This window comes from Plecotus auritus, assembly GCF_963455305.1.
Source record: "Plecotus auritus genome assembly, chromosome: 6".
Lineage (NCBI taxonomy): Eukaryota > Metazoa > Chordata > Mammalia > Chiroptera > Vespertilionidae > Plecotus > Plecotus auritus.
In genome coordinates this window covers 77,319,341-77,334,466 of record NC_137773.1, presented here as the reverse complement: position 1 = coordinate 77,334,466, position 15,126 = coordinate 77,319,341, and the positions used below count along the sequence as shown (strand labels likewise).

Below are 15,126 nucleotides of genomic sequence, written 5' to 3'. Positions count from 1 at the left end.
AGGGGTCCTGGATTGTGAAAGGGTGCAGGCTGGGCTAAGGATCCCCCTGCCATGCATGAATTTCTTGCATCAGGCCTCTACTATTCAATAAAGTAACATATTCTTTATTTAATCTAATTTCACATGCATTGTAGGGACTGACATCTCAAAGTTAACTAAAATAGGTTTATAGTACTGCTTTTTACACATGCTATCTATGTTATTATATCTATATTATCATAATATTATTTCACTCCATGATTATGACTCGGCACTGAAACAATCTAGTATATTATGCTAGAAACTAGAGGCCTGGTGCATGAAATTCGTGCATGGGGGTGGGGGGGAGATGTCCCTCAGCCCAGCCTGCACCCTCTGCAATCTGGGACCCCTCGAAGGATGTCTGACTGCCCAGGATTGGGCCTAAATGGGCAGTCGGACATCCCTCTCACAATCCAGGATTGCTGGCTCCCAACTGCTCGCCTGCCTGCCTTCCTGATTGCCCCTAACCGCTTCTGCCTGCCAGCCTGATCACCCCCTAACCACTCCCCTGCCAGCCTGATTGATGCCTAACTGCTCCCCTGCCAGCCTGTTTGCCCCTAACTGCCCTCCCCTGTAGGCCTGGCCACCCCTAACTGCCCTCCCTTGCAGGCCTGGGTCCCCCCGAACTGCTCTCCCCTGCAGGCCCGGTCGCCCCCAACTTCCCTCCTTTGCCGGCCTGGCCACCCCTAACTGCCCTCCCCTGCAGGCTTGATCGCCACCAACTGCCCTCCCTTGCAGGCCTGGTCCCTCCCAATTGCCCTCCCCTGCTGGCCATCTTGTGGTGGCCATCTTGTGTCCACATGGGGGCAGGATCTTTGACCACATGAGGGCAGCCATCTTGTGTGTTGGAGTGATGGTCAATCTGCATATTACTCTTTTATTAGATAGGATTAGGATAGAGGCCTGGTGCATGGGTGGGGGCCAGCTGGTTTGCCCTGAAGGGTGTCCCGGATCAGCGTGGGGATTCCCTTGGAGTGTGGGGCAGCCTGGGCAAGGGGCCTGTGGTGATCTGCAGGCCGGCCACGCCCCCTGGCGACCCAAGCGGAGGCCCTGGTATCTGGGATTTATTTATCTTCTATAATTGAAACTTTGTAGCCTTGAGTGGAGGCCTGGGCCCTCCAGAGTGTGTGGAAAGCTTGGTTTCCTCCATTGCAGGGGGTAACCCAAGCCTCTCTCCAGCTCCATGGCTGGCGCCATTTTTGTTGGAATTTATTTATCTTCTATAATTGAAACTTTGTAGCCTTGAGTGGAGGTCTGGGCCCGCCAGAGTGTGCAGAAAGCTTGGTTTCCTCCATTGCTGGGGAAACCCAAGCCTCCTGCTCGCTCTGTGGCTGCAGCCATCTTAGTTGGGGTTAATTTACATACTTGCTCCTGATTGGCTGGTGGGTGTGGCTTGTGGGTATAGTGGAGTGGTGGTTAATTTGCATATTACTCTTTTATTAGATAGTATAGATATATAAATAATTTAAAATTATTTCATTGACTTCTTATCAATCTAAAACATAGAAGATTGAATTAAATTTTCATAATATTTCATATAAAACATTCATTTTAAGCTGACATTTTACCATTCAACAATCTCCAAACCATTTCTGCATCTAAATTCAATATGTCAAGCATAATTCATAACTAATTCAAATATCATCTATAATAAATGCAAGGTTTTCATAGGAGTGAGGTTTTAAAGAATTTTATACTGATAATTAACTTGCAACAATAAAGTATTTTAACCTTATCTATAATTGCATTTTTAAACACTTCTATTTTTAAATAATATATAAATGTATACAGATGTATTAAACTGAATATTTTACTTTAGGCTAATACTTTAGAAAAACAATATTTTAATCATTCATGTTTTTTATCTTACCTTAGAATTGTCTGATTGTGATTTTTTCCAACAAAAATAAACCATTATTTTATTAGTAATTTTTTTCAAAATCCACACTCTTGGAAATCATGTAACTGAAAATTAATAGCATTTCATATTTTCTCCATCTGTTACTTTCCTATTTGGCAATTAAAAGTTACAGAAAATTACTTTAACAAAATGACCTTTGGGATAATTTAGTTAACATTGTCATTGTATAAAAACACCCTGAAAGAACAAGAAAGAAAAAAGCACCCCAAGGGTATCTACTAGGGAAGAAACATTAGGATAAAAATAACATATTTAATGCTGCTGTATCTCATAGCAATTCACATAATCATTACTAACACTCTTTGATTCTTAATGTTTATTTACCACTCACTGACAATCTTCATGCTGTCACTACTCCTTCACCACATAAGATTTTTTTGGTCATTTTTGAGAGCTAAGAATAGGATAGAAAATTCTTACCTCTTATGTATATTATAGTTAATGATAGAGATGAATGAAGCAATTCAACTGAATGGCTGTATCTACACTTGGATTTTCAATCTATCTCCTGTTATGGGAATCAGTCTTTAATATAATCTATATATATAAAAAGCCAGCAACCAAAATGCTGTAATGACCAGAATGACCAGTCACTGTGATGCCCACTGTGGCCAGCAAACCACAAACCAGCCTGATGGGGGGGGGGGCGGGCACCAGCCAACCTCCCACGGCCCCTCCCCCCAGCTGGCCCTGCCCCTGATCAGCCTCTCCCACCCCGATTGAGGGCAGGGCCAGCCAGGGGGAGGGTGGAGAGGCTGGCCAACCCTCTCTCAGCCCTTCCCCCAGGCTGACCCCACCCTTGATCGCCCCCTACCCCAATAGGGGGTGGGGCTGGCTTGACAACCTTCTGCAGCCCCTCCCCCTGCCTGGCCCTGCCCCTGATTGGCCTCCACCCTGATTGGCCCAAAGCCCCTTCCCCAAGCCAGCTTCACCCCTGATCACCCCCCCCCAACCAATCAGGGGTGGGGCTGGCCGGCTAACCATCCATAGCCCCTCCCCACGGCTGGCCAATTGCCTGTGGCTCCTCCCCGCAGCTGGTCCAACCCTGATTGGTCCCCGATCAGGATGGGCCAACCAGCCAACCTCCCGCCGTTTCCTCCTCCCAACAGGCCCAGCCCCAATCTGCCCCAATCCGCCCCAATTGGGGCCAGGCCAGCCGGACACCACATGTGCATGAATTCATGCACTGGGCCTCTGGTTCCCTAAATAAAAAGAAAAGCACTTTGAATGTTTCACAATATGGTATTGATGCTTAATAACTGAAACATTTGTCTCATTTCCAAATTTAGTAAAAACAGCCCTCCTGTAGAAAGAATTGTGCACTTGAGTAAATAACTTTTTACCTTCTTCAATGCCTACCCTTCTAATTTGATTGAAGCATATTAAGAGCATTTAATTGTGGGAAAATTAACTTCAAATTTACCTTTTTAATCAGCCATGTTCTTGAGCTCATTTTCAATTTATTCTATTTAATTTCTACTAATACCTATATTTTTAGTTGTAAAGTGTCTTAATTTTATGAACATTAAATATTGGTTAACACATAGTGTCAAAAGTTTTAAATGTCTCTCTAAACACCTTGCTTTTGGGCCTTCAGTTCATTAGATATTTAAGCTGAAAATATCTCCAGAAAATGGCATTATATCAAAGAAATATTTTTAGCATTACTTGAAATAAATAATATTTTTAAATCATTCATGTTTTTTATCTTACCTTAGAATTTTCTAAGTGATGGTGATTTTAGAAAATTCATTGAAACAAACATAAACACAGGATAATTTTGTCACTGAGTTTACAAAGCAAAGAAATTAGTCACAAAATTATTTAATGCATTTTTTAACATAATAATCTAATATTAATGATGAGCTATTAGAAAAGCTTCAACTGTGCTTAAAATTAATGCTTCCTTGGCCTTCAGTGCTTTGTGGAGTCTGGGATGGCCTGCAGTGGGAGAACCAGGTGCAGTGGGCTGGGGGCTTAGGTGAATGGGAAGGAGAGTACAGTTCCTCAAGACAAAGTCACCGTCCTTGAGGATGGGCATCTTCTGTAGGCTGTTAGGGTTAGAAAAAAAAAAAAGAAATTAATGCTTTAAGTGGAGCCTTTCAAAAAGAACCCAATAGACCAGTCATTTTTTAAAACATGACCTTTGTGAGGTCTAGCGGTCCTTTGCTCTCTCTCTCTCTCAGCCTCTGACTACATGACGTCTGATCTAACAGAGCTGAGATCCTATTTCTGAAGCTATAAGATGACTCTAAGTGCCTCACCTAATGGGCACACCTGAAACATTTGTGCTTTTTCATGGAACATATTGACAGGGCTAAAGACTTCTTGATTGCAGAAATTAGATTTGCAAAGGATTCTAACAGTCATATAGCAAACCCAATAAGAGAGTAAGACTTAGAGGGGCAAAGTGCTCTTTTCAAATGTATGCTGTTGGCTAATTTTTTTGTTGTTGTTGTTAATCCTCACCTGAGGATATTTTTCCATTGTTTTTTTTTTTTTTTTGGAGAGAGTGGAAGGGAAGGAGGGAGGGAGGGGGAGGGAGAGAGAAAGAGAGGAAGAGAGAGGGAAGCATCAATGTGTGAGAGACACATTGATTGGTTGCCTTTAGCACACGGCCTGACTGGGCTGGGATTGAACCTGCAATCCAGGTACATGCCCTTGACTAGGATTGAACCCATGACCCTTAGGTGCAGAGGCCGATGCTCTAAACTCTGAGTAATACTGACCAAGGCTGCCATTGACTAATTTTTAAGTGAAACACAAGTGCAAGGCCACTGCAGAGGAAGCAACTGGGTAGGTCTATTTTACATAGCACTTTAGTGCTAGTTTAGTTTCTGTAGATTTAAAATACCTAATAGTAAAATGATTCAAGTCGGTATTCATGTTTTTATTTTATATTGTGTAATTATGCAATTTTCATAATACTACAATTATAATGAACACAATATTAATAATATCATAGCAGTAATTTGAGTAACTTATTTGGGTGTTTTATATATTTTCTCTCACCCTAAAAACAAAACAAAACAATCCTGCTAGATAATGCTATAATTATTTTTTTGGAACTAAAAACCAAAAATCTGAGAGCTAAGTAATTAAGACTATACAGATTCCTGGCAATAAATGATGAGGCCATGCAATCACTTAATTATAATGGAACATTTTCATTTTGAATACCAATCTTGACTCAGAATTTAAATTTGGACCATCTAGTATATTTATGACTATATAAAATATTTGAAAATGATTTGCTATAGTACACACATATTTTTATTATGCAGACAATGTTCCTCACCCTCTTATTTTCTGTTGCCATTGCCAGGAAATAAATATTTCAACAAGGTATTTTAATGAGAAAAGTGTTTTCATTAAAACTAAAGGTTTCTATTTCTTCAACTCCTAAATTAATAGGAAAGCCATTGGTGATGAACTTTTAAGTGACATCATAATCTAGGTGCTTTTGAAAATAATAATGTAATAAATCACATTATATGACATACTTATTCAAAGTCTCTTTTCTAACATATACCTGTGTCTTGTAGTACATTTTAAAACGGATAAAGATACAGGTTGTATAGTCTTACATATAGCCTTACCTAGAAACAGCCTTAACTTAAAAACAGGAATTGCTAAAAAATAAAATAATAGTTCAATACCAATGCAAAAGCCGTTACAAGGGTATACAGTATTTTCATAAGCTACCACTTAAAATGTAAATTAGAAAGTGTTAGAGAAATTTAAAAATTTTTTTTACATCCTTACAAATTCAAGCTGATTAGGATAGTTGCATTGTGCCTCCAGGAAACTTTTGTTTCTGAAACTTGACTGTGCATTGTAATCACCCACAAACCCTGTTGGACGTGCAGATAAGTGGGACAGCTTAAGTGCTAATGAGAAGGAATCTCTGCACGGAGACCTGGAAAACCAGTCTCAACAAATCCCTCCCAGTAATTGATTCTAAGACAGGTGTTACGTAGACCACAGTGCAAGAAACATTGGCCTTGCCAAGACTATCATCACTGCATGCACATAGAATGATGGCAGTTTTACAAATTGTTGCCATTTTTTTATGATGGACCAATGCTATTTAAAGATGGTTAAGTTTAAATTGTTCCAATGTGTCATTTTCTATTAAAACCAGTGTCCAAATGTGATATAAGCTTTGTTCAGTACAGCACCATAGCTCTGATGATAGGCTTAAAGACACAATCATACTCACAAGACAGAAATAATCTTTAATCTTGTAGGTCATTGACTTAACTTTTTAGAAGGATGAAAAGCAAGAGAGATAGCAGATAAAGTAGGTAAGCTACTCAGCACACAAGATTTTTTTCTTCCCTCGCCTGCACAGGGCATGAATGGCTTCTAGTTTAAAGGAATAGATGCAGTGTCATAAGCAGCAATGATACCTAGAGCTAAAAAATGCAAATACAATTGTGGACCAATGTTGTATCACAAATCAGTGAGCTGGACAAGATGACTTAATGAGCCAATTAGTTAGGAATCATCTTTGTTGCGTGCAGGTTCAGAGAAGATTACCTCTGTCAAATTCTGAACAAACACAAGTAGGAGTATTTCCTTTTTATATCCTTCTAGTTCTTTGTGTAAGTTATGTTTGTAGACAGCTTGTAACCTTGAGTACATCTCATATCTAGCAAATACCTGTCATATCTACACAGACAACTTGTAACCTTGAGTATCATATTATATCTATACAGACACCTGTAACCTTGGGTATCATATCTATACAGGCACCTGGCATCAATATCAGCATATCAGTTAGATGGCTAGCTTGCAAGGTCAGACAATTAAGTTTATCTCTTCTATTATTCAAGTTAAAAAACAAAGTTATTGTACAGTCTAAAAAATAACAGAATTTCAAAACAGCAAAGAATTCTAAAACAGCAGTTTCAAATAGCAGTTTTCCCTAAAGAGGGATCATTATCATGCTTCACCCAGAGTCATTATATCAGGTAACACTCCACCCCATACACTTCCCCCACCAGAAACCAGACACCTTTCTAAAGGCATTTCTATTTAAACTCACTCATATTCACTCTCATACACACTCATCTAGTGAACTAGCCAGCCATCATGTCATTGTCATCCTGTCTTTAGTAATGCATGTTTTAATTGCTCATTCCAATTTCTATATAAACCATTCCTCTGTCATCAGATGAGATATGTATGAGATGCCCTTCCTATGTTGTGTTCTTGGGCCGTTTTATACACTGGTCATGTTTAAATGTGTTTCTTTGTCCAATGAGATCTATTGTAGGGGCCCAAACTGATATAAAATGTCTTGTTCCAAGCCATTAATAGTATTGTCAGCTGTGGCTTTTGTTACAGTGTAAACAAATCCCAAGATGGACTAGCTGTCTATTTCTGCCAAAATCCATTACATCTTCCGGGAGCCATGGGCAAAGACCCTAAGTATTCCATCTGCCGGCTGTGTGTGAGTGCTTGTCATTGGGAGCTTTCACCCAAAGCAATTTTCAAGCAATTTTTTCTTTTTTAATATTCAAGACAAGCTCTCACCACATCGATGCTTTCATTGTGCAACAGAGGAATATGCCACAGTTCTGTCCATTGCTGCATGGCCTGGATACTGCCATGGCTACGTCCATGGCCTGTCCAAGGTATCTGAAGACAAGGTATTTGTCTTCTTCTGAGCTAGCAACTTGGGGGGCATTAAATTACCTAATTTAATTCCACCCTAGAATTTCCATTAGGAAGTATAACTCCCACCCTGGGTATCTTTGAATATCCAGATATTGCTCTGAGAGCAAGAACCAATTCTTCCCATACTGCCACGTATAGTGTTCTCAAATCAGCCCATTGTGTGGACTTTGCTTGCTCTCTTCAACTACAGTTATTCATTCCACTGCAGGTATGGTTTGAGTCCTGACCTTCCATATAGGAGTTTTCATTGGTGAACCAGGTGGCCTGTTTTGCCTCAGTGGAAAGAGAATCATGATGTTTAGACCACTTTGGTAGCTCAACTAGAGATTCCATCACTGGTTCATTGTCAGATAGGTACCTTTTCATGAACATAATATACTTTGCCCGAGGTACTCCCCTTAACTTGTTTCTGAATATACCACTTTCATTTTATCAGGGATTTTAAATTAGAATGCCTTTTTTTTTTGCTGTAAATTTTTTAAAATTTATCTTTATTGTTGAAAGTATTACAGATGTCCCCTTTGTTTTTCCCCATTGACCTCCTCCATCCTGCACCCGCCCCCCACCCCAGGCCTTCACCACACTATTGTCTGTGTCCATGGGTTATGCATACGTGCATATAAATTCTTTGGTTAAACTCTCCCCATCCAACCACCCACCTCCACCTTCCCTCTGAGACTCATTAGTCTGTTCCATGCCTTTTTGACATCACCTCTAACATGGTGGAAACTTTAGGCTTACATATAGTCTGATGCCCTTCAGATTCCTTCAGTTTGGGGCCTTGATCCTTTTAGAAGAAAAGAGAATGCCAGTAACCATCATTCCAATACATTACTATACCTGCTCACAGCATCAGAGAGTTTTCTAGTCTAGCAGCTACCTTAGGGAGCCTCTATTGAGCTTTCTCCAGACACTCCAGTCCACATGTATTTTAGCAGCAGAATGGATAAATTTTAAGGCCTCTGAGAGTCAGCTTGGGTTATGGCTGCCTCAAATCTCTTGTTCCCCTTTCAATTTCAGTCTGTCTTCTAGTCACTTTATATAGCGTGGCCAACAGAAATCCAAAATCTATCTGCCAGATTTCAGGTAGTGTTACCTGAAAGCTGTTTTTCTCAAGTGGGATCCAGAAGAAACAGCAGTTTGCCCTTCACTGTTTGTGACTTGTCTCTAGTAGTTTGTCAAGGTTAAGGTTAGCCACTTTTACCTAGTCATGTGTGCCACTGCAGTTTCCAAAACCTCCTTTGACTTTCTCCTTGGAGAGGGAAACTATTATTTCTCATTAACCAGCTTACTTTTGACAGTGATCTGAATCAAACTGTTTCCAACCAGGTTGTGGCAATATGCTGGGGAATTCGGGTTTCCTTAAGGGTGACAGTTAGGTTATAGTTTGGGTTTACCTCACAAGAGGACACACTGTGTTTGACTCTTTTTAGATTGAGATTAAGAGGAACACTTTAGTCAAGTCTATCAAAGCCTACCAGCCTCCTTTGCCCTTCTGAAACTCTTGAGTGGTTTCAGAAGACTGAACACAAGTAGTCAGCCTTCAGGACCCATTTAGTTTTACATAGGATAGACGCTAATGCTCTAGAGAAAATTAATGTTGTCACCACCATTCCCTTACTCAAAGCTGAGAGCTTTCTTTATTTGCCTGAAATCTTGTACTGTTTAATAGCTACTATAGAGGAAGGTTCAGGCAATTCCAAGGGCTCTTATTTTAATATATCCAGTTATATCTGGGCTAAGGAACAATTGCTCAAGATTAGATTCAAGCCAGATTTGGCAAGATCATTCTTTCACATGTCATGTCCCTGATTATACATTTAGCCAAAGACAATGCCACCTACTGGATATATCTTAGTCCCTTATTTTCCTATTTGCAGTTTTGCCTATGACCATGATACCTGCTACCACAGCATCACTATGCCTCCTTCTCAGCCCCACCAGGTTCTCTTTTGCTCTTCATATAGCCTTCTCATTCCCCAGCAGCATTACTGTACATGGTGCATTGGCACCCAGTGATCCCCCAAAGCTATGTTCACTACTCCTGGACATTCAACTTTAACTGTAGTGTAGCCTTGAAACCCCATTCAGAATTAAGCAAGGAGATCCTGGCCTTCCAGTCAATGTTCTTTGTTTCAGCTGACCTAACGGATGGAGTAAATTCAGCAAGTCATATAAGTGCCTTTTGTTTCCATTCCCCACTGGCATCATTGGATTTAACTTCTGAGATGAAAGCAGCAGATTTAACAGGGGTTCTTAAGGGAAGCAGCTGCCGGAACTGGAACAGATTTCCTTCCTCCCAGCGGGCAATAATATGGTAGGAAATCTGTCTTAGGAATTCTGTCAATTTTCTTCTGTGTCTTAAAAGCCACCCAAAGAGAGCTAATAGATTCACCTCTGGCCATGACCTTTCTTCTGAAGAGCCCAGGTATTTTTTTTTCTTCCATCAGTAAAACCTAGCGTGGCAGCTGCAAAAGCAAATGTGCCCATGAATTATATATTCCCTGCTGCTTTCCCAAAAAGAGAGCCACCTGGGGAACTGATGCCCGAGGGACTCTCCTAATCACAGTGTCTACCAGAGAGGAGGCCAGAGGATAAGGTTTGGGTAGGCTCATTTTTTAAATTATCGAAGTGCTACTTCCCTAAAGGGCTATTCTATTTCACAGCAGTGAGAGAACCAGGCAGCGGCCTTCCTCAGTATAGATTCCCACCACTCAGGGCTCCACACACTCAAAAAAGGGTCATTGATTATACGCCTGCCAATAATTCCTGAATGGCAACGCTGCAGCAAATTTAGGAGCTAGCATTCACACTAAACATTACTTTTTGTGCTGCAGCATGCAAAAAAAAATGATCAGCCTCTAGGTCAATCAACCTCATGATCCTGAAAAACATGGAGACCCAGCTTCTTTATATTGGAACTAGAGGCCCGATGCACAGATTCATGCACAGCAGGGGGCGTCCCTCAGCCTGGTCTGCGCCTTCTCGCAATCCGGGACCCTTCGAGGGATGTCCGACTGTAGGTTTAAGCCCAATCCCTGGGCCTAAACCTGCAGTCTGACATCTCCCGAGGGATATAGCAGTGCACCAAGCAGCAGGTGGCCAGGGAGAAGCCTGAGCTGGGGCCTGGCGCCACGCCGCTCACGCTCATCCCAGCCCACTGCGCCTGTTGCTGCTCAGTAGTGCTGCTGCAGAGTTGGGAGAGGCTCCTGCTGCACAGCCGCGCTAGCCAGCCATGAGCCCGGCTTCTGGCTGAGTGTTGCTCCCCCCGTGGGAGCGCACTGATCACCAGGGGGCAGCTCATGCACTGAGCATCTGCCCTCTGGTAGTCAGTGTGCATCATAGCAACTGGTTGGCTGGTCGTTTTATTATTCTGGTCATTTGGTCGTAATGGTCGCTTAGGCTTTTATATTTATAGATTGCTTTCTTCAATATGGTAGCTACCAGCCACATGTGGCACTATTGAACTCTAGAAATATAAAGTCTGAGTTGAGGCACGTTAAAATATCCACTGACATCAAGGACTCAGTAAGAAATAAAGAATGTAAAATATCTCTTTAATTTTTACTTTCAGTAAATGTTTAAAGAATATTTAAGACATACTGAGTTAAAGAAAATGTCTTACTAAAAGTAATTGTGCCTGTTTCTTTTAACTTACTAAACTGTAGCAAATATAAATTTAAATTTTAAACTTACACACATGGCTTCTATCTGTGGTTTACATTATGTTGGACCGGGCTGCATGATAGTTACTAGTTTCCAGTGCCACTTGCCTGGGGTTACAGAGAAGTGACATCAAGGTTAAGTGCAATGTCCTTTTAAATCCCAGCACCTCTGTTTCCATCTTTAGTGCAGGCCATGAAGCTGCTTGCTTTCCTTGCTTTTGTTTCTCTTCCCCACCCCCGAGTGGTTTCAGTTTCAAAGATAATCAATTAATAGGAGACAAGGAATTAATTGTATCTCGAGCCACTCTCCTTTCCGTTCTTTCACCCCCGTTCCTTACAGTTTTATTTTACTAATCACCCACCTACCAACTCAATAAGGTATGAGACTGTGTCACTCATATTCAGATAGTAAGATTTATCCTCAGTTATTTTCCAAAGAACCTCCGCTGCCTCAAACCCAGGGTGGATCAGTATCACATTCTCATTCAGAATTCCCTCCCAACCTTTGGAGTCTGCAATGATCTGAGAGCCAGGTCAGCTTCTGTCCCACTGCTGAAATTTGGGGGTCGAATTGTCAAGCAGGCCCTTCAGGCACTGTAGAATTTAACTTAATATAATGTTCATTCAGTCCTACAGGGGCATGTGAGGCAGGCCTCCCATCAGACACAGCATCTTCCTCAAAGTGGGAGGCCTGGCAGGCACTCAAGAGCACAGCTCTTTTGCCCCTCACCCACACGACATGTAGATACAGCTGCCACAGACAACAGCCAAGGCATGTGGCTGGGGTCACCTTGACACAGAGAAGCCACAGCCTTTATTTCCCACCAAGCCTATATACCGTCCGGTCACGTAGGCCACTGCATGGCCTCCCCAGAGCAGGTGCCTCCTTCACTGTGGATGAAGCAAACTCCACATTCCCCATTTAGCTGAACTCTATTGTTCTCAAGGAAGTGATGCTGAAAGAACCAGAAGTCCCTCTCAGCAGTCCTGAGACAGCCCAGGCTGGCTGGCATTAACCCTTTACTCACAGTCAGTTATGTGAAAAGATATGGTTGAGAAAAATACAGTTGTTCACTAAATATGGTCAATCTTAAATGATTATTTCTGTTTTGAGGTATGGGGGTCTCCAAAGGTTTGAAAATATGGTTGGAACAGATGGTGAGAAAGGTAGTAATTGAAGCAGGTGGTTACAATGTAAAAACTTCCAGTTATAAGTTAAAAAAGCATTAGGCATGTAATGTACAACATGATGACTATAGCTAACACTGGTGTATGATATATAAGAATGTGGTTAAGAGAGTAGATCCTAAGAGTTTTTCTCACAAGAAGAATTTTTTTTCTTATTTTATCTATAAGAGATCATGGATGTTAAGTAAACCTATTATAGTCATTTCACAATATATTTAAGTCAAACCATCAGGTTGTACACCTTAAACTTATACAGCGATATACATCAATTATTTCTCAATAAAACTAGAAAAAAGGATAGTCAATAGATACTACTTTGCTAAGCACAGCTGCTAGAATCCTAAAATCTTAGCATTTTTGTAATCAAAAATTCAAAGCAAACAATAATATAGCCTTAAAATCTCCATGGAAGCAAAACAAATTGCCAACACAAATGAACATTCTTATAAAGACTACTAAAAATCAAGTTCCATTTTTTGCAAGATTACAGCAGTAATTACGTGGGATTTGGATCATCAGCTTTTATGTCCTACCGGTTTCCTCAAAATTCCAATTCCTTGTATATCTTCAGTTGAGATATTTTCCAATAATTATATGTTTCTGCTTTCAGATGGAATTGCCTTACTTCATAATTCACCAGAAACCTATTTTATAATTATTACATCAACTTTGATCATCTTCTCATTTTTAGAATCCATTTTAATTTTTATTTGTTACTTTTATATTTTGTAATATACTATTCATTGACCTACTTTCAAAACACAAAATATTTTTCAAGAGTTTGAGTACTTACTTTTATCTCTTGTATTACCATAAAAATTACTTCTATAAGAGGCAAACTATAATAAATTTGTAAAATGTCATCTTTTAAACTTTCAATCTTAGTGCAAAAAAAATCAATTAATTGGCAGCCATCTACTGTCACAATCTAAATAAATTTGTCAAATTAAATTACTCATTAATGAATTTTATTACAAATTAGTAAGTGCCATATTTTCCTATCATGAACAGTGTTTATTTATTATAGTTTTATTAATAATTTTTCCTTAAGTTTATATTTTTCTTTCATGTATATGCATAGGGAATTCTCTTCAATTTGTAACATTTAAGAGAAAAGTAACAATTTTTAGAACATAATAATTCATAATTTTCTTTAACATGAAATAAACTTTTGCCAGATTTCATTAATAATTTCAACTAAATCAATGCACTTAAAAAGTAATCGTATATAAGACAGAATATGGGACTATTTTATAGTCTGCCAAATGGGTTAGTATAAAACATATGAGTAGCATTGAGGATAACAAAAACCAACCAGAGTTATTGAACTAAACTGTATTTTGAAACAAAGTAACATAAAAGTGTAGGAAATAAGCATTAAAATATTTGCCTCCATGAAAAATGAAAATTCAGTCAATGATCCTGGCATGTATTTTTCCCTCTAATATCATATTTACCCATTTATACACATAATGTAAAAAATATTTAGTCTGTGAATATATATGACATAATACCCAATAGATTTTTTTCTTGCTCAATTTATTTAGATATTCTAGCAATATATAGACAATACCAGAATTGTTACTTTTCCATTAAAATGTATAATTTGAGAGTTTTATATTTCTTAATGGACACAACTATGTGATGCATGCTCAATCAATAAAACTTGAGTGGGAAATAAAGCAACTCATACTTATAGACTTGTCTTTTCATTTTAATAATGTTAACATTTATCATGATAAAGCTTAAGTTATGGTTCTGAATTGCTGTTAATTATGCTCTATTTCATGACTAAAGTGTTTTCTTATGTTTTTCTTATGGCAGGATGATGAGGTAAGGGAAAGTCGATTCAGCTTCACAGCCTATGGCATGGGACCCTGTCTGCAAGCAAAAGACAGTGTGACCCCCAAGGGCCCAAACCGTCCTGTCCAGGTAATGCCAGAAAGCCCTGATGAAATGAGGAAGATCTTTATCGACCGGGCCAAGAAGATTGACACCATCTCCCGAGCCTGCTTCCCATTAGCCTTTTTGATTTTTAATATTTTCTACTGGGTTATCTATAAAATTCTTAGGCATGAGGATATCCATCAGCAATGAGATTAAGTCTCTGGGTCAATCAAGTGCAAACACTCAAATCAAAAGGAAGTGTCATCACCATAGGTGTGTGTGTGTGTGTGTGTGTGTGTGTGTGTGTGGTATTATAATTTGCTATGCAAAGTCATGAGGCAAATTAAGATTCTTTTAATGAATACCAAATATATATTTATGTATTATAGACATTCTATTTCATATTGATTTATTTGCTCTTTCATAGTAAATCACATAAGTGGAAGTATCACTGCCAATGTGTTTATATGTTATATAATGTCAAATAATAGCACATGTGAAAACTACTTTGGAGTCCTTTATTTTTAATTTAATAATAATCTTACAAAGTAAAATTTGCACAATGAACTTTATACCAAGATAAAAGGGAAATGTTGAAGATAAATTAGTAGCTTGAGGCTTTAAAATATTTTCTTATACTGTAGTTACAGATAGAAAAATAATAAGTTAATTCAATGGAAAACTTGTTTAATAGTAATAGAAAATTGTACATACAAATACTACCAGACCAACTTATGTAATAACAAAAAATTCAAATTA

General features: G+C 39.3%; 1 protein-coding gene across 2 annotated transcripts in view; it reads left to right on the top strand.

Moving 5' to 3' along the window:
• GLRA3 (glycine receptor alpha 3) overlaps window positions 1–14,577 on the top strand; it is a gene marked incomplete at its 3' end in the record, with an annotated part of 150,957 nt that extends 136,380 nt beyond the window's left edge. For both annotated transcript variants that reach the window (XM_080672708.1, XM_080672707.1), the window contains one exon: window positions 14,305–14,577. In XM_080672708.1, the coding sequence (XP_080528834.1) occupies window positions 14,305–14,577 (273 nt within the window). The remainder of the gene's footprint in view (window positions 1–14,304) is intronic.
• Window positions 14,578–15,126: the final 549 nt, after the last annotated feature.